The sequence below is a fragment of the Sinocyclocheilus grahami genome, unplaced genomic scaffold (assembly GCF_001515645.1).
Source record: "Sinocyclocheilus grahami isolate Dianchi unplaced genomic scaffold, SAMN03320097.WGS_v1.1 scaffold343.1, whole genome shotgun sequence".
Lineage (NCBI taxonomy): Eukaryota > Metazoa > Chordata > Actinopteri > Cypriniformes > Cyprinidae > Sinocyclocheilus > Sinocyclocheilus grahami.
The window spans coordinates 1,748,162-1,771,966 of record NW_015505522.1 but is presented as its reverse complement, the minus strand read 5'-3'; the positions used below and the strand labels follow the sequence as shown (position 1 = coordinate 1,771,966).

At 37.8% G+C, this 23,805-nt stretch overlaps 1 protein-coding gene across 1 annotated transcript in view; it reads right to left on the bottom strand.

The window, feature by feature from the left end:
- Positions 1-14,977: 14,977 nt before the first annotated feature.
- The window catches only part of fstl4 (follistatin-like 4), a 198,975-nt gene continuing 190,147 nt past the window's right edge, over positions 14,978-23,805 (bottom strand). Inside the window, exons 12-14 of the mRNA XM_016295974.1 lie at positions 21,998-22,105; positions 17,454-17,563; positions 14,978-17,289 (exon numbers count right to left, since the gene is read on the bottom strand). Coding sequence (XP_016151460.1) covers positions 16,587-17,289; positions 17,454-17,563; positions 21,998-22,105 — 921 coding nt within the window. The 3' untranslated portion in view covers positions 14,978-16,586. The remainder of the gene's footprint in view (positions 17,290-17,453; positions 17,564-21,997; positions 22,106-23,805) is intronic.

Sequence of the window (23,805 nt, the reverse complement as noted above, 5' to 3'; positions counted from 1 at the left end):
TCCTCGTCTCTGCATTTTGTGTCTTTGTCTTTCATTCTTCTAAGGTACCACATCTGCGTGGATTAAATCAAAGTCTCACACCAGAATAAGTTTTAAACTTTGTCCAGTACTATTCTGGGAGTCAATGTAGTGAAATCAAGTATTTAGGGAGCTCTAAAACATACGTCTGTCAGTGTTTAATCAAGGATATTTAATTAGTTGTGCAAATTCAGGTGACATTGTTTAATCACACTGATTCATTCAAAAATGAAACAACTACTGTGTGTTGCTCTGAGATACATGGACATTAAAAGGATCATCATTTACTCACCCTCAAGTGATTTTTGGATGAAGTCAGATGCTTTGAAGTCAAAGTCAGTTCTGGTAAAATGCCATAATACATGGTATCATCCAAAATTATGGCGTGATCAGCTAAGTTTAGTGTAGTTGCATTATTTAAGATTTCTTGCCCCTCAGATTGAAGAGTTAAATGTCACCCATGGCTGTAGGCATGTAAGAAGTAAATAGGACTAAACACCGAACCTTGTGGGACCCCTGATAAATATGTAACTTGAGACATGAAATGTGAGGGTTCAAGCTGACGATTAGTTATGTAAATTAAAAAAATGTTGATGAATAATCTTTAAAATTTAATTACTATCTTGTGTTACATTTAAACATGTCAGCACCACATTCACAACGTTTTACATTCAAATCTCCCTAATTTAGGGTGACTATCAAAGTGTACGCAGATGGTCTAGCACCTGTTTCCCTGCATTTGAGAGGTTATTGCTTTCGCCATAGCTGCACAGTGACAGGTTTACAACCTTTATTTCCTCTGATTTGGGGATACACATTACAGGCTTTGGTGGTTCCTTTAATAGCAATGTTAAATCAGACAACTTACATTTTATTATAAGGTTGTAGATGGAAAGATGCTGATGATAATACTCAGGAAAAAATACCTGAACAGTGAAGATAGCATGAAGCGTACTGTATATCAGCACTTTCAGACGAAGCCTTTATTATCTGTAGGAATATCCTTCAAATCATAATGCACAAGCATGATGCTGAGTGCTTGCAGTATGAGATATGCATGTAGCTGAGCTGAAGGACTAGTTTGATAAATGGCTATGTGTGTTAGCATGAGTGTGCAGCATATCTTTGTGTTTATACATTTCTCATCATGGTCTGACCAGGATAATATTTATTCATTGACTTGAATTTGGATTTGGTCATCACAAAATAAACTGTTAAAATAAGCCTTCCATTTACATCATTATATATAATCTGAATTATTACAAACCATCCAAAATGTACATGTCTAGTATTCACATATCAAGAGTTAGATTCTCTGTTATGCTTTGATCACAGGAATAAATAGCATTTTAACATATATTCACATAGAAAACATCTATTCTAAATAGTTATACTATTTCAAAATATTGATGTTTTTACTGTATTATTGAGCATATAAATGCAGCCTTTGTGAGCATAAGAGACTTTATTAAAAACCTATATAAAATCTTAATGTTTCCAAACTTTTGACAAGTACTGTATGTAGTCACATATGTTGAAGGTTTGGTTATAATTTAAGTGTCCAAATCCTTTAGGTCTCACTTCTCAAAAATTTCTCAAAAGTTACCAAATGTAAATGAGTCAGTACAGTAAGTGTGAATCATAGAGGAATATTAAAGTTGAGCCATTTCCTCAGTGTTAACACGTTCTATCTTGGCTTACTAATAAAGAGAGAACGTTATACTGTGAAGCATTTAGAGGTTGATTTAAGTCAGTGTTCAAGAAACCTGTTTAAAAATGATTATTATTATTTTGCAATTTTATTATTTTTTATTTTGCAGTTCTGTATGCTGTCACGGGTTGTGCATAAATTACACATTTCCCCTTAACTCTGAGCACATAAGCATGTAACTTTAACAGAGTCAAGGAAGGACACGCAATAAAATACTAATAAAAAACAACAGTGAGAAATCAAACATATTTTCTGTCTTTGTGTTAGTGGGTGTATTTTTTCAGCTCTTTGTCAAATAGTTTTTTATCTCATGTTATAAACCCCCTCCTCATCTTCAAATCTGAAAATCAATACCTTATTACTTCTATCTCCACTGCCCCTCTGCACAAACTCAGGAATAAAGCAGAAGACCTCAACAATGTATCAACAATTATCTTTAAATATCTGTCTTCCTCGAGTGAAGAACATTGGGTCGAATTCAGATACACTCAATCTAGCCCAAGATGGATAATATTCCAAGATTCTTCTAAAATGTTAGATTAGATTTTTCTGCTAGAATAATGTGAGCACCAACACAAATCATCCATCTAACTGTCCTGTTCCTCTGCTTTTCACAGCTACCTAACTAGCTATACCAGTCCTGCTGGTAAACAACTAAAGAACCATACAGCAGCAGTCTTTTTGGAGGCTATTGCTCCAGTATCCATCATATCCAGCGCTAAGGTAGTGGTAAAGTTTGAGAGACGTGCAAGTTTTAGTGATTAGTTCTGAGTAAACACAGTTGCCAACTTCAGCAGAGAAAATAAAGTATACTAAACAGGAACACTGAGAATTTTTTTGTCATAGTGTGTTCTGCTTGACTGAATTAAATGCTAAAATGAATCTGAGACAAAAGTGCTTTGTCTTTAGCATACTGACACGTCTTAAAAAAAAAATTACATTTAAATGTTGTACTAAAGTGTCACATTAACTCCTGTCTAGGCAAATTATAACACTAGATAATTGTGCACAGACTGTGCACAGTGATGAGGAACAGACACAGTCCTTTTAAGTGCTTTTTTAATTATAGTTTTAAAATGATGAATAATTATAATACAATTCAAATGAAAATACCAGCAGCTCGTTTTTTCAGTTCAACAGGGCATCTGTTCTATACATCCATTTCTTGTTTCCACATTTTTCCGATATGAGCAACACATAGATTTTTCTGGACTTCTCCATCTCCGAATCTTTGTTTAAATATTTCTGTAATCATTTTTGTTTATAATGTGGACTGTTAGTTAAAACCCAGTGAGTTTAGGAAACCAATGAAGTTTAAAAAAAACAATGTTTGAGTACTGTGGACTTACTGTGGGGGAAAAAAATAAAAAAAGAGAACAGTTCTTGACATTAAATCTAACTTACAAAAACTTACAAAAACTCATCGATTCGCTACAGAAGGCCTTTGTTCACCCCCCCGAGCCGTTTGAAACACTTTTTTTATGGATGGGTGATTTTTATTCAAGTTCTTTTGGACTGAAGCAATGCAACACCCGCTGAGTGCCATTATCAAAGACAATTTTTAATATAACTCCGACTGGATTCGTCTGAAAGAAGAAAGTCATATACACCTAGGATGAGTAAAACGCAGGCCTCATTTTCATTTTTGGGTGAACTAACCCTTTAAATACTATATGTAGCTGCAACTGAACTACAGTAAATGGCATAAAACCATTAAAATCATAACCTCACACTACACTCTAAAAAATGCTGGGTTGTTTCAACCCAACTTTGGGTCAAATATGGACTAACCCAACTGCTGGGTTACATTTTTAAACAAAAATTTTAACCTAAAATGTTAGTGAAGTGACATGTCACATGTGGCCAAGTATGGTGACCCATACTTGGAATTAGTGCTCTGCATTTAACCCATCCAAAGTGCACACACACAGCAGTGAACACACACCCGGAGCAGTGGGCAGTCATTCATACTGCGGCGCCCGGGGAGCAGTTGGGGGTTCGGTGCCTTGCTCAAGGGCACCTCAATCGTGGTATTGAAGGTGGGAGAGAGCGCTGTACATTCACTCCCCCACCTACAACCCCTGCCGGTACGAGACTCGAACCCACAACCTTTGGGTTACGAGTCCGACTCTCTAACCATTGGGCCATGACTTCCCCCACAATAATGGTAATGGGCGCTTTGAAACCTTTGATTAGCTGAGAGCACTCTACTGTCTTACAAACACAAAGAGAGTCTTACATACCACACAGAACATATAATTCAAATTCTTTCTTGTTTTTCCCTTCAAAATGACTAAGTTTGTTCAGAATTATTCAGCCTTTAAAACTAAGCAGTGTCGGCTGGATGCTTCGGTAGTGGCCGGCAATAATGTGCAAGCAGCAATCAGTTATTACAGCCTGTTACAGTGCACAGCTGTGTTCCAATTTAAAGGCTGCATCCTTCGAAAGCTGCATTTGAAGACCAAATGCGACAGCGGCACGACAAAGGCTGTCCCACTTCAAAGGGTTCTACAAATGTATCCTTGCAATATCCAAAGATTGCAAGGAGGCAGTAACGATAAGATCTTTTTTGAGAGAAAATGTCAGATAGCAGTTTAAAAGGTCAATTAATTGACAGGGTTGTGAACCCTGTTTTGTTTTTACACTTGTTAATATAACTTTTAAAAAAGTCGAGGAATAAACATGACTAATGCTTGTCAACGGCAGCTGTCATAGTTGCAATGCTCTTTACGCTAGACTGTCTAGTTCTGCTCAAATGTTTACATGCCCCTTGCCAAATTTGTGAAAAAGTGAATCATTTTAACTTCATACAATTGCATGTTTTTATTTAGTATTGTTCTGAATATGTTATTTCACAATACAGATGTTTACATATAGTCCACAAGCTGGTCAGGATCAAGCTGCCCAGGAAATACGTGTTCCTACCTACCTGCATATGCATGAATAGCAGCAGTTTCCAGTTGGAATGAAGACTTAAGGCAGTAAAATTCTGACGACTTTTAGTCCTTTTTACACAAATTATAATTTACAGGAACAGAGTTTCAATTAAGAGAGCCTACTTTTCGCACAATTCCTTGCACAATATTGTGTTATGTTGGGTTTGGTGTAGGGTTCATGTTATTTTCCAACACAATAGATCATTACCCTTTTAGCGACACTCCCCAGACATTTGAAATCTGAACCACCACAATACACACCTGAAGCAACGCAATAAAAACGCCGCAATACATGCCTGTACCAACGTAAAAATGTGGCCACGGTCATGTATTGAATGCACGTTTTACAGCTGCTGTGATATGTGCAATAAAGTACGTAATATCAGTGTTGCAGAAACCACAAGCACATATTTTCAATGAGCCTGGGCTGTGCACAAAAATTATCCAATTCAAAAGTTCACATCCCCTTGAATCTTAATACTCTGTGTGGTTACCCGAATGATCTACGACTGAGTCCCTTGTTTGTCCTGACAGTTCAACTGCCTGCTGATCTTCTGTAAAGTCCTCCACATTCTTCGGTTTCCCAGCGTCTTCTGCATATTTGAACCCTTTCCAGCTGTGACTGTATGATTTGGACATCCATCTTCTCACACTGAGGGCAATTGAGGGAACACAGCTATTATAAATGGTGAAAACATTCACTGATGTTCAAGAAGGAAACACCATGGCTCTTTTAATTGAGGATTTTATGATCAATAATCCAAGAATGTGGTGACTAATATTAATAATAATAGGCAAACTGCATTTTTTTCTCTATAATTTGAAGTTATTATTTTTTAAACAACATTTTGAATAGTGTAAAGTAAATGCTGTTCCAAGTACCTTTAACCCAGAAATGGTGTAAAAATCAGACTGGACTAAAAGCCAAAGGCAGACAGGGAACTTTGCCTCTTCGGCAATTGAGGGAACACAGCTATTATAAATGGTGAAAACATTCACTGATGTTCAAGAAGGAAACACCATGCACCCTCGGCTCTTTTAATTGAGGATTTTATGATCAATAATCCAAGAATGTGGTGACTAATATTAATAATAATAGGCAAACTGCATTTTTTCCCTATAATTTGAAGTTATTATTTTTTAAACAACATTTTGAATAGTGTAAAGTAAATGCTGTTCCAAGTACCTTTAACCCAGAAATGGTGTAAAAATCAGACTGGACTAAAAGCCAAAGGCAGACAGGGAACTTTGCCTCTTCATTTCAGAGGTCCACCAGCTTTATGCACTGCTGTTAATGCATATGCATGCGCGTTGGCCCTGAGAAAAGGAGAGAAAGATGCCTTTGAGAGTTGTGGGAAGTGAATTCCCTATGAAGCCTGCTCCATTAGGAAAACATGATGCCCCCAAACTACTCCGTCTCTACTGCACCACCACACTTTCTCTCACCCCTTTCTTTTTTCCCTCTGTCTTTAGGGACCTTGTGAAATATGTTGAAAGCAGGCCTCAAAGGCCTTTAGAATTGAAAAACAAATAGCATAATTCAGGAGAACGCCACCACTTGCAGCTATTGGATCCACGTGCTGTTCCTTACTTTTTAATTTCTTACTCTTTTAAATAATTTGGGGCAAGTTTCACAACACTATTATGCCACCAGCTGAAATTAGAAGTTTGGCAGAGAACTCTTATTCATCCTGTCTCTCCACAATTAGCACATGCCATAAATAATTTATTTACTCTTGGAATTTTTTTCTTTTTTCAGAGCCTGCCACCAAATGAAGTTTTAAAGTATCCATACTTGAACTCTTGTTTATGATTAATGTCAAATATGCATGCATGCCTTACTGTACTTGTCGAGTTCTTATTCTGGTGTACTGTATATATGCATATATGGGGGTGATTTTTCAATCGCAACAATTTTATTTACACATTTATGAGCAGGTAACCCAACCCTACCCCTAAACCTACCATTTGTCAATAAAACACAGGATATAACAGGCAGGTACAACTACAGTCATAATTTATAAAAAAATAAATAAAAAAATAATATTCCAAGGCAAAACGATTGATTTGTGAGAGGAATAGACACGATCGCCGTCTCCATCCGCTGTAAAGCTCAGATCATGTGTGCAGTTTGTAATACTTTTATACTGCTTTTTTATGGTTAACTCTTGCAATAAATACCTGTGACTGTACTTTTATTTGCCTGTTACCTGTTTAATATTGTTCAGAAGGGGGTAGGTTTAGGGTAGGGGTGGGGTTTGGTGCTTCAATTAAAGTACACATTTATATAAAAGGATTTCTATTTTTTACAAATGCATGCAAACTATTAAATTAAGGCAAACAACTGAAAGCAATAAAGGACCCTGCATGTCGAAAAGTGATGCTAAAGGGGTACTCGGTGCGAATGTGTCGGTTTCAGACGCTTCAGTCTGATTTGGTGAAATGGTTCATTCAGCTCCCTAAAAGGAACCGGTTCGAAAGTATGATTCGTTTGTGAACCAGGCATATCTACACTTTAAAAATACAATGCTAATATTTACATTTAAATTTTATTTTCTTTATTTCTTTGTTTATTTTATTAGAATTTTCATCATTTTCAAACCTAAAATCAGCAAAGCTTTTATTTTGATGTGTTGTCAGCAAGCCAGAAACTCTTTCTTCGTTTGAGACAACACCTTTCAAGACTCTCAGTCTTTAAGATCTTCCTCTTGAGTTTTATTTCCCGGCAGTTTTTATCTTCAAGTAACGTTGGTCGCTGTGGACTTTTCCTTCTTCAGAAGAACCAGAAGTAAAAACTTCCAGCTGACTCCTCACGAACTCATCAAAAGACCTCCGTTATCTACCGCATCCGGACTCTTCTTCAGCAATCGAAAACCAATGCAAGTAACCGCTTGAAATTATCTAGATGCGTGTTTAAGTTTCAGTCCCTTTTAAGGTGATTTTTGGATTCTCTGATGATTTTCAAAGGTTGTGGTTAAGTGATGTGAAATACTGCCATTCTTTTCTATTCTCTCTCTTTTCCTTACTTTGTTTCATTCTGTGTATATATGTTTTAGTTAGTTATATGTTAGATATAGTTTCATTTATTAAATCCCTTATATTCACAACGGATTGTCTCTGTTTGCTGCTCACAGTTCGAAGTCAATGAATGTGTTGAACCCTTGCTACATTTGCTAAATTAATGCGAGCACTTAACAAAGAAGGACAGTTTATTGTTGCGTGGCCAGAAAAATAAACATTCCTTGAATTGATGAATGATTATATTATCTGCTCGGTGGACGGACAGATCAAATAATTGTAATATTGATTCTGCTGCAGTTAATTCGAAGATATAATCTAAATATTTATTATGAATCATAACCAGTTATAATTCGTCATAAATATTCCCCTTTTTAGAGCTAATAAATAATAAAAACATTACATTACATTTCGATCTAAAACGGTGATTGTGCATTAACAGCTGTCAACCATGTCTGTACTCAGATGAATTGTCTGAACTTGTTTACCCAGCACCAATAATGGGTATCCCTGATCATATTTATTTAAAAAAAGGCCACCATACACCTACACCTAAATGTAACCATACTGAAATCAGAGAAATACTGAGATCAGCAAAGATCACGTGATGAGCAGGATAACAACATCATCAATGTGAGGAAACCCACATCCAACACATCCAAAACCCACATTTTCTTAATTTCTTCATTTCAATTATTACAATACAATAACGTATTTAATAATTATGCAATTTGACACGCATATGTGATGATTTAAAGATAAAAACAGTACAGAAGTTATAGATCATTATTTTTTCACAATACTCATTTGAACAATAAGGTGATTCTGGGAAGGAAATATGTTTAACTGTCACAAAAGTAGGCTTCATTTTCTTTAATATATAAAGACGAAACCCACATCCAACACATCCAAAACCCACATTTTCTTAATTTCTTAATTTCAATTATTACAATACAATAACGTATTTAATAATTATGCAATTTGACACGCATATGTGATGATTTAAAGATAAAAACAGTACAGAAGTTATAGATCATTATTTTTTCACAATACTCATTTTAACAATAAGGTGATTCTGGGAAGGAAATATGTTTAACTGTCACAAAAGTAGGCTTCATTTTCTTTAATATATAAAGATTTTTTGTTAAAGCAAAATACTTTCAAAGTAACATTTGATGTGAGGAGTTAAAGACTTAATGACACCGTCTGTCTTTTTCAGCTGATCAGTTTTTGTGCTCACATTCAGTAGCATCTCTCTCTAAGTTAAAGTGAAAAAGCTTATAGATTTATTTGCAAGGAAACCGTCTTTGTGTCTGCAGTGATAGTGATGGACGGCCTATTGACAGCATCTTTCACTGGCGAGTTGTTGTGAATAATTACTACAGATGGAGGAGTGTGTCAAACACTAAAGTGTATAGATTAAGCAGAGCTAGAGTAAACGAAGGCTTCACGTGGTCTTATCAGGACCATGAAGCAAGATTTTAGCAGGTTATCAATGTTGACCTCTGTGTAGATGCCATTCATCAGTCAAGATATTCAGATAATCACTGTCAGAATGATCTGTGTTTGTGCAGTAACACTGGAATTAAACATCTATTAGATCTCCAATTCAAACCCTGAACAATCACACACCAATGAACCAATAGATTAAGGGTCAGTTTTACTAACAGCTTGCGCCAGGGCAAACCGTCTTTTGGCGTTAAAATAGTACTGTTAGGTTTTACTAAAGACGCACAGTGATGAATTATCACTGAAAAGGTGTGGAAAGTATTTTTTGTGCCTGACCTTATTGAATATGCATTTCTAGGAGTTTCCTGTTCAGATGCAAAATGTATGGGAGGAGAGTATTCAAATGAATCACGCAACGAGATTTCCTAACGTTTGCGCTCGTCAAATTACTGGCATTTGCGCCATTATTTAACGCCCCAAAAAAGCATGTCTTAAACTATTTTGCGCTTGAAATGGATGCACTTTGTTGCTAGGAGAGGCACCAAGGAGAACAGAGAGTGCATGGTAGAAGGGAGAGGATTTTCCCACACGTATTCATTTATTTGTAAAGAACACATTATTCGCCAAGCCATGTTATTTTTAATTTGCTTCAGGAAATAACAGATGACTTGGAACCCTCATCTAGGAGTCACGCAATACCAGCTTTATCAAAACTGTTGCAATCCTTCATTTTTTGGCCTCTGGTTCTTTTCAACATACTGTGGCTTGTTTATTTCTTTGTTTATTCGCGACTACGCTAATTTGCACTGCGCTTGGTATATTGCATTGGTCGACATGTAAATGAGATGTTGCGTCTGTGTTCTTTAATTTGCGCGTTGTTAGTAAATCACCCGCAGAAATTTCCACGCCCATCGGCGCTGTGTTGGAATTGCGCTCTCACGCTAATTTGCCCTGTTTAGTAAAACTGGCCCTAAATGTGTTTGATTCACAAACTTGCATCCTCAATGCAAAATTAGCTGTTAATTTGCTCACCCTCAGGCCATCCAAGATGTAGAACATCAGTAGAACAGTAAAGAAGATTTTTAGCTGAAAATGCAAGTCAGCAGCTACAATCATTTTGAGAGTGAAAAAAGCATATCAGGCAACACAAAATGAATACCTGTGACTGCTGATGATATATTGAGGTATCATGGAGCAGAACAATCGGTCTGTGCAGGAAACTGAACATTATTTACAACATTACCTTTTTTTTTTTTTTTTTTAATCATGAAATAACGTATATGCAATTATATTATCAAAGCACCCAGTAGTAATGTGGAAAGATGCTTTACGTGTCTAAAGCATACAAAGTGAATAAACTAGTCTGTCAACTCACCTTTTTCACATAAACGATGAGAAACCATAAAAACATTCATTTGGCTCCTTCATTCAAGTGTTCGGTTCACACATGCTCATATCAGCGGCTCATTGTTTCCTCAGTTCAGTGACTGTTGGAGGAACTGGAGCACTGAATCAGTTCATTCGTCACAGGATCAGATACTCTGCTATCTTGGCTAAATTCAGTCAGAGTCAGAGTGACTGTCAGGGGTCTGAAAGTGAGTTTTGATTGAGTAAATTGTAGATCTGTGCTGTTTGAGCTGTGAACTGTTGCAAAAATTTCAGTCCGATTTGGTGAACTGGTTCAACTAATTCACTAAAAAGAACTGATTCAAAATAATGATTTGTTTGTGTATCAGTCATCTCTCCGGACCGTTTGCCTGTGGCTCTGGATTACAGGTAATAATTTAGAAAATAATGTTCAGTTTCTTGCACAGACTGATTGTTTCACTTCGTAAGACCTCAATATATCATCAGGAGCCATGGCTATTAATTTTGTGTTGTAATTCCAGCAATTAATATGCTTTTTTTGACTATCAAAGTTACGGTAGCCTCTGACTTGCATTTTTTTAATCACTAAAGGACTCAGTTTCAGCGTGCCTTGTAATAGAATAGAATTGAAATGTATACATAACTTACATCTGAGAAAAAAATATACTGTGGAAGAATGAAAGGTTTGTTTCAGTATAAGTAATTTACTGTATTTTTTCCTAAGCATATTTATTTCTAACAAAGATTTTAATTTTTTTATTAAAGCCACATACTGAAAATCGTTCTGGTCTCATCTTTTATTGTGAAACTGGAAGAAATATATATATATATATATATCCCACACTATATTACATTATACAATGAAGGTATCTATACAACCAATGCTAATAAATAACTTGGGTGTATCCAGAATCTGTTGGATAATTTTTTTATATAACAGATACTTAGTCTACTAAAATTATGACCATGAAATTTCAACTTTGTTCTACATCCCATGAAGCACATCTGTGAATTAAGTAAAGCCACTATCTTTCTGAAAAGTGTAACATTTCACAACGTTTTACGATGTATTAAATCAAATGAACATAACGCACACGCTCACAGATGAACAGAACATGGTGCTGCTTGACCACGAGGCAAGCTGAGAACTAGACGAGATCTTTGCTGGTGTGGTCAGTTACACTACAAGATAAGACAAAAATCAGTCATCAAAAAGTAGCAATTACTGCCATTACTCGGTTGCAAAACATCAATATTTCAACAGTTATTGCCTTAATGCTGAAAAATGTGTTGCATAGAGATATAGATTAACCAGCACAAAGACAGCTAAAGTTATTTCAAATGAACAAATTCATACATGTAAATAAATCATTACTCATTGTTGAGTTTAGGCCCTTGGCATTTTGTCATGATTGAAATGTAAATGTCTGAAAGAGTGTTTTGTGCAATATTTATGTGAATTTAATGGCTGTGTGTGCTGTAAAACCAAAGAATAAGTGGTGCTAGCTTACAAACTTAAGGAACAGGTTTTATTCACCATACACAATGTACGTTGAGAGAAACAAATCTTACACATACACAGAATTAGGCAATAAAAGCCGGCATGAGGGTGAGTGTCAGAACAAATACACCAAGATCATGACAGCTCAACTTGAAAAAGAAAAGCTATACAGCTGTTCTATTATTCATTTAAAAATGCAGGTAAAAATGAAACAAATAAAGCCTTTGGTTCTTGGCCTGTTGATTAGCAACTGCAAATGGCTACAGCACTTTATGTGCCTCAAGTCTGCCAGCAGTTCTGGTACACTTAATAAAGGTTTTAATGACACATAAACAGAGACTGAGGTGTTGAACAAGTCAATAACACACTGAAAAAAACAAACCAAAACAAAAAACAAATGTACATGACAAGGACAAGAACAGGCCGAAACAGACTGGGGACAATAGAGTATAATGAAGACAAATGGATGTGGACTTAAATGTGACTCAATGAGGCACAAGATGCTTCGTTTCTGCCTCGTTGGCAAAAGTCAGGCTGGCATTTCAGTGCTAAAAAGAACTGTGAACAAATGATACGCACACACACACACATAATGCAGACATTTTAAAAGAACCCCATATTATATGCAGGACTGTACAAAATGTGTGCAGCTAGTTTAGTCTTGAACAAACTTCGCAGACTTCTCGCGCAACAAACTTCTGCACTATTTCATTAATTTCCTCCATAAATCGGACATACAGCGTTCACACTGTTTTGAGTATACTGTTACAAGAGCATTGCAATGGCTGTGACTAAATCCAGCTTTCTGGCTCAGTTCTTAAAGAGATAGTTCACTCAAAGAGGAACATTTGCTGTTAATTTGCTCACCCTCAGGCCATCCAAGATGTAGGTGACTTTCTTTCTTCAGTAGAACATTAAAGAAGATTTTTAGCTGAAACCATGGTCCTTGGTGATTCATAAAATTGCAGTCAGCAGCTGCCCTCACTTTGAGAATCAAAAAAAGCATATCAGGCAACACAAAATTATTGTGGGTCCTGATGATATATTGAGGTGTTATGAAGCAAAACAATCCGTCTGTGCAATAAACTACAAGTTACTCAATCAAAACTGAAATGAGCCAAAATAGCGGTGTAAATGATCTGATTCAGCGCTCCAGTTCCTCCAACAGTCACTGAACTGAAGAAACAGTTTGACTCGGACCGAAGACAGATGAGCCGCTGAAATGAGCATGAGTGAACCCAGCACTTGAATGAAGGGGCGAAATTAATGTTTATTCACTTTACATGCTTTAAACATGTAAAACAGCCACCTTTCACATCATTATTGGTTGCTTTAATAATATAATTGTTTAAACAACAGTTCTTTCTGGTCCTCGAATCTGATTGGCTGAGAGGAGTGTGATATTATAGTGAACAGAACCCCACTTGCAGTATTTCTCACAGCGAGTGTCATGGTGGATGCCAAAATCCACAATCATTTTATGAATAATACTGTTTTTATGTGACGAAAATGTAGTTTTAAATTTTTTTTAGGTGAGAATGTAATGTAACTTTTACGATGGCTGTTGTTGTTTATTAAATAAAATTATTCAATAGACAATATTTTATATAAATAATAGTAGTACTTAATTATAGCATTTAATATTGGGAAACGGTGTGTGTGTTCGTGATGGTGATTTTAGTTAAATTATTCCGCAATTAGAGTCATCAGTATAGACTTTTATATTGAAAGAGACTGAAATGGGATTGTAAACAAGGACTTTTTTTTTTTTTACTTTTAACCACACCTTGTAAGACGCAGCACTGGAAATCACCCTTAACAGATGAAAGGATAGTACGACAAAGATATTGCTTTCCTCAGTGGACATTCATACTCTACATAAAACAGTGAGCTTTTAGTACAGTAATACACTAAGCTTTCAATCACGTTCCTTCGTAACTAGTTCTAAAGTGACGTTTTCAAATTAGTAACAAAAGGCTTGGGCTCAGCTGTTAAACTTGAGATTTGAATCCATGAATCCATGATGGAAGGAAGTAGTTCGCACAAAAGAGGCTTTTTATAGACACCCTGTTGTTGTTTCTTATGTATTTGCAGACTCATGTCGATGAACTGATATATAAACCTTGTGCCTACGGCCGAATCACAGCCGTGCCAGTATACAGCCATATCGCACTGCTACTCGTGTGATATTGCTCATGTATACGTGACGTCATTGCATGATTACGTGCATGATCCGAGTGAAACCGTTCATGGAAAAGAATCGGATTTCCCCATTTGCCTGAGGCTCTGGATTACAGGTAATGTTGTAAATCATGTTCAGTTTCTTGCACAGAGCGCTAAAGTGACGTTTTCAAATTAGTAACAAAAGGCTTGGGCTCAGCTGTTAAACTTGAGATTTGAATCCATGAATCCATGATGGAAGGAAGTAGTTCGCACAAAAGAGGCTTTTTATAGACACCCTGTTGTTGTTTCTTATGTATTTGCAGACTCATGTCGATGAACTGATATATAAACCTTGTGCCTACGGCCGAATCACAGCCGTGCCAGTATACAGCCATATCGCACTGCTACTCGTGTGATATTGCTCATGTATACGTGACGTCATTGCATGATTACGTAAACGAACTGGGGGGGTCAGTTATTTGAACCACTTCACTGAAACAAACTGTCCGAGTGAAACCGTTCATGGAAAAGAATCGGATTTCCCCATTTGCCTGAGGCTCTGGATTACAGGTAATGTTGTAAATCATGTTCAGTTTCTTGCACAGAGCAATCATTTTGCTTCATAAGACCTCAATATAACATCAGGAGCCACAGGGATTTATTTTGTGTTGCCTGATATGTTTTTTTTGACTCCCAAAGTGACGGCAGCCACTGACTTGGATTTTATGAATTGCCAAGGACCACAGTTTCAACTAAAAATCTTCTTTACTGTTCTATTGAATAAAAAAGGTAATCTACATCTTTGGATGGCCTGAGGGTGAGCACATTAACAGCAAAGTTTGATTTCTTGGTGAACTATCCCTTTAAAAGCCAGACATAAAGGACACAAACTCAAATCACTCTATAGTTAATATACTGTATGCGGAGCACATTTATTCAGCGATTGTTAGCCCACTGAGTTTAATTAGATTTGTTTGGGCCTTAAATTGATCGTATCTGTGTCCAGTTTAATGTTCATTGAGGTCTAACCATCTGGCTTTCTAAAGTAATACTGTAGTCATGCATATCTGACTGAGCTTGAAAGCACATTGAAATGCCAATTTAGCCATTTTGTCTCAAATAGGGCGATTTAAAGCTGTGCTTGCGGTCGTCTCAGTAGTGATGATAGTGTGTTCAGTGCAACAGTGCTCTAATTTGGTTCATGTGTGTTAAATGTACTGAATATTTTCTGTTGCCTTTCAAACATCTGATGCACCAGATAAGTTTTTATCTAGCACAGTGGACCTCATTGCCCATCTATTTGTATTTAGCAAGAATATACTTTTCTTTCATTGTTATTTGCTATTCCATTCTTTAGCTGGGTGTTTGAATGTAATATATGAATGTAGGACTACTTTAATGAAACTAAAGTTTGCGTTCAGACAGAATTAATGCAAAAAAGCCAAAAGAAGATCAACACACACCTTTTTTCTTTAATGGCAGGTGTTTCCATTGACTTTTGTTATTTTTAAACTGAGCTAATGATATTTTCTATCCCCTATGCCTTTACACAAACCTGTGCATTTGGACATTTTCATTAAGACATTATGTAGTATGTTTATTAAACCGTTTTCCTGCTTCACACAATGGTTTACTATCCTTGTGGTGGGGACATTTGATCAAAACTTGACCAACACACACACACCGTAATTCTAAAATAAATTATTTAATTAAAAAACAAATATGTAATATAGGATTTGTCCTATATGTTGTCCCCAAAGGGAGGTTAGCTTTAGCAAAAGTTTGGAGGCGACGGTGTCCCCAAAGTGTAGCTCCACAAAAACACACACACACAGAGAGCACTGAGGATGAGAAGAAAGTACTCACCTCATTACAAAAAGGAAAATGCAAAATGTTACTGTAACGTGTTTATTATAATGAAGTGTACTAATAACTGTAAAATAAAAGCTGTTGAATTGTGTGATCAGAAACACTGGGATGAGGCAAACAACACAGTTTTCTACATTGACAAAAATGAGACATGACACTGACGGACACATTTCCTGCAGTGACTGTACATAACAAGTGAACTCACTGAGAAAAAAAAAAAGAAAAACACTCAAACTTTTAAAAAGCATTGTGCATAGTTCAGTCATTACCTAACCTGTCTGCTGCTTAACGCTATTTCTGCTAACAAGGAAGTGCAAAAAATCATCAAATTAGTTCACTGTTGCACTGAAGGGTGTCTTCGTTCGTTCCCTTGTTGTTTAAGGTTTCTTGTTGTTGAATGTGTGTATGTGTGTGTACCTATACAGAAACCCACATGTGTGTTCGTTTAACTCACTACTAGGATCGAGTCCGGTCGCATCCCTTAAAGGTTTTCCCAAGCTTTGGCCCAGTCGGCCGACTCAATCCTCTGCAGAACCGGCCCGCGGTACGCCGCTCATACCTCGCCCACCCAGACCACTGTGTTCCCTCTCTTGACGTCTGACACCTCACAGTGAGGGCCGCTCTGTTTGCCGTCCAGAACGAACAGGGACTCGGCCGACGACGTGACCAAGTAGCGTCCAAACACCCCGCTGGAGACCACCACCCTGTTGGCGTCTCCCCAAGGCCAGCTGCTGGCTGGAATAGGATCCTTGAAATCTTCGAGGGCTTTCGTTCTTCCTGAAGCCAGGTCCGCGAAAACCAGCTTGGAGCCCTGCGCCGAAGAGGCCACGATCATGTACTTGTTGGCCTCCGTGAAGGACGGCTGAAACTCCAAGTCTGCGAGGGGAATCGAGACGTCCGCTTCGTGGCTGGTCCGCAACTCGCCGCTGAAGGAGATGGTCTGGACTTGAAGCTTTCCGTGTTGCTTATCCACGGAGACGACGAAGCGGCCGTCTGGAGAGATGAACGGCTGCCCGTTGATGTTGGGATTAGGTCCAATGACCGCGTCGCTTACACTGTCGATGAGAAGCTGTGAGCTTGGGGCCGAACGGTCCTCGACTTGGCACTCGATAAAATAGTAGCCGCTTAAATGAGTGTAGGCCATGCTGGCTGGGATACAGCTGTAGTTCTTCAGACTGATGGTCTTGACGAGACGGAGGGTCTCAAGGTCAATTTTATGCACCGCGGGCTCCGATTTTAAGTAGACAAAGCCAAACCTGAGATGACAATGGTCAAAGACAGATTAATGATCTTTCTGCGGATTTATTAAGTGCTGCGCTTTTAATTACAACCGTAATTTGCTCGCTATCCATTTTTGGAAGAATTATGTGGAAAATCTGGCAGAGGTCATGCATGCTGAGCAGTGACGATCGTTTCGTACCTTACGTGGGTGATAATGAGGTTGGTGGGAGGGATGTAGAAGTCCTCCACTCCTTCAAATGGAGTACGGATGATCTGACGCTGCTCCACCGCGCTGGCAGAAGTGATCACCTTAAAAAATGGAAGAGAGTGAAAAGAATATTACAACCAGGGCCAACAGCCAGTGACTGTGAAACTGTATGTGCAATTTTTCATTAAAAACAGGCAGAACGAATTGGGAAAACATGTAATTTGTGTATTTTTTATGTAATATTGTTATTATTGATACTTAATACTATTAATCAACTGTAACGTATTTAATGATAACTTTTATTTATATAATAATGATTATTATTATTATTATTATTATTTTATATAACAGTACAATTACAATAATAATATCGATGGTTGTTTTTTCTTTGCTTTCAAATGTTAAACCATAGAGGTTTTTATGTTGGCAGAGAAACTTCTCTTTTGAAATGCTTCTCTTTTGCTGATAACAGTTTTATAAATGATTCTCATTACAAACCAGGTAAGATGTTTGGGGCATGTTGCATTTTTAAATTCATGTTATAAGACACCGAAAACACTGTTATCGTGAGTGGCTCGTGAGAAGATCACAGAACTTCACTCTGAAACACGCAGCACATCAGATTACATATTTATATAATTACAATGCCGTTTTTAAGATTTCATAATCATACTAAGCCTTATTGCTTTCTCAGGCACTGTTAGAGTTAATAAAAAGGTTAACTGGCGAGTAACACTTCATTCTGGTTTTTACTCACATTTGGTCACTGGTAAGTGAACTTCAGGCCCAGATTACAACCATGGCTAAAGCTGACCAAAATGAGGAGACAATAAGCAAAGATCTTCAGTAACTCTTGCTTTGATATTTTATTATATAGTAAGACATTCATGAATTTACTGGATAAGTACAGCTTTCAGCAGTGGTGTAATACTGCAATACAGCCTTCATGCCAAGTGTTTAATCATGTCTATAATGTTTTCCCTGCTCCCTTTACAGTTAATTATCATGTATCATACTGCCTAGTTTCTCCTCCGGTCACATTTTTACAAAACAAAGTGCATTGAAGAGTGTTAAGAAACAGACATGAAAGTGAACTCTCTTTAAGTGCATGTTTTAGTAATATTGCATTATCCGCAAGTAGTTTTTTAAATATACTTTTAAAATTTGAAGAACACTATGAGTGCACATTCACTAAAATGAAGCACATTTATAATCACAAAGGCATAGTCCATGCCATATTTACATTTATAATATGTTATAAGATATTTAATGTCTTTACAGCAATATTTATATAAAAACAAAATTCTCAAATGCGGCTATAGGATTGCTATCAGACCACTCAGAAATTGTACAAAGAAAGTTCAGACTTGCCTTATATTAATAAAGGTTTTAGTACATTCACTTGTTACCCAACAGATACAGTACTACCAAAATAATAATCGTTTGAAATTCACAACGATTTTATTAAAAGAGCTTGTAAAGTTGATAAAAATGCCACTGTTGGCTTCAGTGCAGATGATTATGAGTTCTTGATTTGTGAATGCGTGTGATGAGTGCAGGATCAGAGCCAAGCGCACACATGCGGCTCTATCTCCCCTCATTTGTTTAATCTAATGAACTGACAAACAGGTTCAGATGTTTGACTAAGAATATTAAGCCATTTAAAAAAATGGGTTTGATATTTCACCTCTCGAGCTGAGCATTGCCTCCGGGCCTGACAAATTGCCCATGCCCGGGTCAATTACTCGCATTCGAAACGAGTCAAATATTATCAAGCCATTTATTTGTGGTGTGAATCCATATCCCCTGCAGCCAATTATGCAGCTTGCCTCTAAAAGTGCTCTTTAGCATTTCTGAGTGATTCATAGCGAACGCCTTCATTATTCTGTGTGGCTGGCACTCTGTGGGCATGCTGAACAAGCAAACACACCTGAGGACTTTCCCGCTATTTAATAAAACATGAATTATTCATGTGTATGGGGGCTGGAATTACACATTGTTTGTTAAATAAAAAGCTTTTCATTTGCTCTGTCTTTGAGGCTGTGTGTTTCTCAGACGTGTGCGCTGACATACATAGCCGAGATCAAACCTGGCAAAGAATAAAATGGGAACCGGGCAAATTTTCTTCATGTAGCAGAAAGCGTCTTATTCGCCTGCAGCTCGAATCAGGAGCTCTACCTGACACTGAACTGCACTGTGTAGAAACCGCTTTCATTCAGAAATTGCTCGTATATTTTTACAAACAACTACGAAGAAACAATAAGTAATGCACTGAATTAAACATGACATTTTGATCAAAACTGAAATCGTATTTTCTTGTCTTATACTCCAATAATCTTTGTTTACAACTTTGGAAAATCATTTGCAGTTACAGTGCAGTTAATGCACATGCAATTCATCTTCATAATGCATTCAAAATCTATACTATTTTTACATTTCTGGGCCATTATTTTCTAAAACAGTCATAACAAGATTATTAAAGATTTTTCAGCTAAAACCATATTGTGTCAGATCAGAAACTTCTCATTAATGAGAGAAATTAATATTACCATGGTATTCCTGCATTTACCCCCTTTTTTAATAATTAAATGAACAAAAACAAAAAACAAAAACAAACTATTATGCAGTATATATAGTATTAATGAGAAATGTTAGTTGGATAAATCATTTTATGAAATGTATATGAACATATAATCTGCGATTTACCAGTATTAACCCTAATTCCTTAATTCCATTGAACTCATGATTGCTCAAAAGCAGTCACAATTTATGAAACCTACCTATTTATTTCTAACAAAACAACTTCATAACCTAAATATAACTCTGAATTTTTTTCAAACAAAATAAATTAATTTTAATTACATAAACATTCACTTTCAGATGAAAAAAGTCATCAGGTTTTCATGCTTCAGTGGTTCATCAATAGTCATACATATCCATGTTTGTCAAAAACATGAACAAAAACAAAATTCAGTGCCAAAAGTGTGTGTAACGGGGCTGACGAGACGTGAGACGTGCGGATCCATATGCAAAGCTTTATTTGGAGAAGACAGAGACATGGTCATCAGACAGGCAGGGTAATCAGTGGCAACCAGGAATATGGCGGGCAAGACACAAGAATAGTCACAGGGCTAGCGTTGGTCGACGATAGGCAGACAGAGTCACAGGGGCAAGGCTAAAGGGAGAAGTCCAGGAAAACAGGCGAAGATCAAAACCGAAGGAGACAGACAAGGCTAAGCAAAACTAGGCTAAGGCTAGGAAACGACTGAGGGCTCTGTAGTGTAGCTATACAATACTCGAGATCAACACCGAAGGAAACAGACAAGGCAAAACTGGGCTCGGGCTCGGGCTCGGGCTCGGGCTCGGGCCAAGGCTGAGGCTCGGGCCAAGGCTCGGGCCAAGGCTCGGGCTGGGAAAAACGACCTAGGGCTCTGTAGAGTAGCTATCGCTGTGGGTCGACGATAGGCAGACAGAGTCACAGGGGCAAGGCTAAAGGGAGAAGTCCAGGAAAACAGGCGAAGATCAAAACCGAAGGAGACAGACAAGGCTAAGCAAAACTAGGCTAAGGCTAGGAAACGACTGAGGGCTCTGTAGTGTAGCTATACAATACTCGAGATCAACACCGAAGGAAACAGACAAGGCAAAACTAGGCTAGGGCTCGGGCTCGGGCTCGGGCTCGGGCCAGGGCTCGGGCCAGGGCTCGGGCCAAGAAAAACGACCTAGGGCTCTGTAGAGTAGCTATCGCTAGGAGAGTGATAATCGCTAGACAATACTCGGCAGAGGGAAGGGAACAGAGTGAGTGTTAAATAGTGAGGGAGTGATATGAAACAGCTGGGTGCAATCAGTGTAAACAGCTGTGTGCAATCTGTGCTGAGTGCAATCAGTGCAATGAATGATGGGATATGTAGTCCGGAGTGATGTGCAACAGTGTGTAGTGCGAGAGTCAATGAAATTGGAAGTTCATGGACCGGATTCGTGACAGTGTGAGATGTGATTTTACAAAAGTTGTTTAATATAAATTTTTGACACCAAATGGTACTCCATACAAATGGCATTCAAAATGACCAGAGCACAAAACATGTAACTTTTTGGTTATATCTCCTAAAAATAAATTAAAAACATTTTGAAAAAATAAATAGTGTATAGTCTTAATGAATTTGCAATGTTTTGTTCCCTTACTAAAAACTAAGCATTTTTAGAATTTTTTATGTACCTCTTCCAGGTCAAAATGGACCTGAATGTGTCATGAAGCTGCAGTCAGTGCAGAAATGCATTTGTCAAGCAAAGACCTTCACACATTAACACCAAACATTCAAAAATACAGACGGTTAGCAGATAAATGGCCCCTCATAAACTCAATGAATGAACTCTCAGAATAAAAAAAAACAAAACAACAACACATAACAGTGGGGCGGCATTAAGAGAGTGTGAGCACACACTAATTTGCTTGAGAGTCTATCTGGGTGAATTATAATTCAGGCCAAAACTAGAAACCATATTTTCCTTGTAGACAGTGAAGGCTTTGTGAGTGTCACCTGCAGTGTAGAGCGGGACTTCAGCAGGTCTCTCCAGCTCAACAGCCACAGCTGATCGTGAGATTTGTCGTAGAAGAGTTTGACGGGCATGGCGTCCGTTTCCACAGCCTGTCATTCCAACACAAGAGGGGAAAGTCATTCAGTTTTGCTTGTCAAGAGCAGCTGTTATGAGTAAAGCACTCTTTTTGATTTATTTTGGCAAGTGCCATAATAAAGGGTGTGCTTTCACTACGAACACTTTCAGAATGAATGTACGGTCCAAATGAAGCCCAAAGCAGAATCAGCTGATGAGTCTCTGAGCACACACGAGTGATGTTTCCTTCATCAATTGATTTTTATCTAATTTCATTGTCGAAGCAAAAACAGACCAGCAGAATTGAGTGTAAATGTAAGTTATTCAGTATTAGTGTCTTGATTACTGAACTGTGTGAAACAGCATATTCGCAGTCTGAAGTGCTCTGAATGTCAGTCATGTGATTTACTGTGGCCTTGCGATCCAATCACAGCCACTGATACTGAAAAACGTACAATACTGTTTGATTCATGAATGAAAAAGCTCTTACTCATAATTAAATATTGCTTAGTATTGTTTATATTTCTAGTTTTCAAGTAATACATAGATTTGACCTTGTATACATAGATTTGAAAAAAATGCCAAAAGTTATGTGTGCAGATATGTTATTGACAAAGTGTGCAGTTCACAAGTGTACAAATTTTGGATTCTGTGTATACACATGTCGGTTGTGATGGACGATGTATAATTATGAAAGTTTAATTGTTCAGGCTGAATATAGCCTGCGGGAAAAAAACTGTTCTTGTGCCTGGCTGTTCTGGTGGTCAGTGCTCTGTAGCACCGGCCAGAAGGCAACAGTTCGAAGAGAGAGTGGGCTGGGTGTGAGGGGTCCAAAGTGATTTTGTTAGCCTTTTTCCTCACTCTGGAGATGTAAAGATCTTGGAGGCTGGGCAGAGGGGCACCAATAATCCTCTCAGCAGTCCTGACTGTCCATTGTAGTCTCTTGATGTCTGATTTGCTAGCTGAACCAATCCAGTCAGTTATGGATGAACACAGGACAGACTCAATGATGGCAGAGTAGAACTATTTCAGCAGCTCCAGTGGCAGGTTGAATTTCCTCAGCTAGCGAAGGAAGTACATGGGCTAACTGCAGATCAGAGCGGATGGGGAGTGGTAGACTGGCCTTTTCAAATCTACAGTAAAACACATTCAGATCGTCAGCCAGTTGTTGATTCTCCACAGACAGTGGGTGTGGTGTCTTGTACAAGGTGATGTTCTTGAGACCAGTCCGTACTGACGCCGGATCGTTGGCTGAAAACTGTTTTCTAAGCTTTTCAGAGTAGTTTTTTTAGCCACTATGATCTCCTTTGTTAGTCTGTTTCTCGTTATACAAGATTTTATCCCCACTTCTGTAAGCATCCTCTTTGGCGTGACAAAGCTGTTTGAGTTTCCCAGTAAACCACGGTTTATCGTTATTGAATGATAAGAATGTCCTGGTGGGCATGCACATATCCTCACAGAACCTGATATATGAAGTTACAGTCTGTGAGCTCGTCCAGATCGGTGGCAGCAGCTTCAAAAACACTCCAATCAGTGAGGTCGAAACAGGCTTGTAAATCCCGCTCTGCTTCATTAGTCCATCTTTTTACAGTCCTTAAAACAGGTTTAGCTGAATTCAGTTTCTGCCTGTAGGTCGGTATAAGATGAACCAAACAGTGATCAGAGAGCTCCAAAGCTGCTCGTGGGACAGAGTGATATGCATCCTTTATTGTGGTGTAACAGTGATCCAATATAT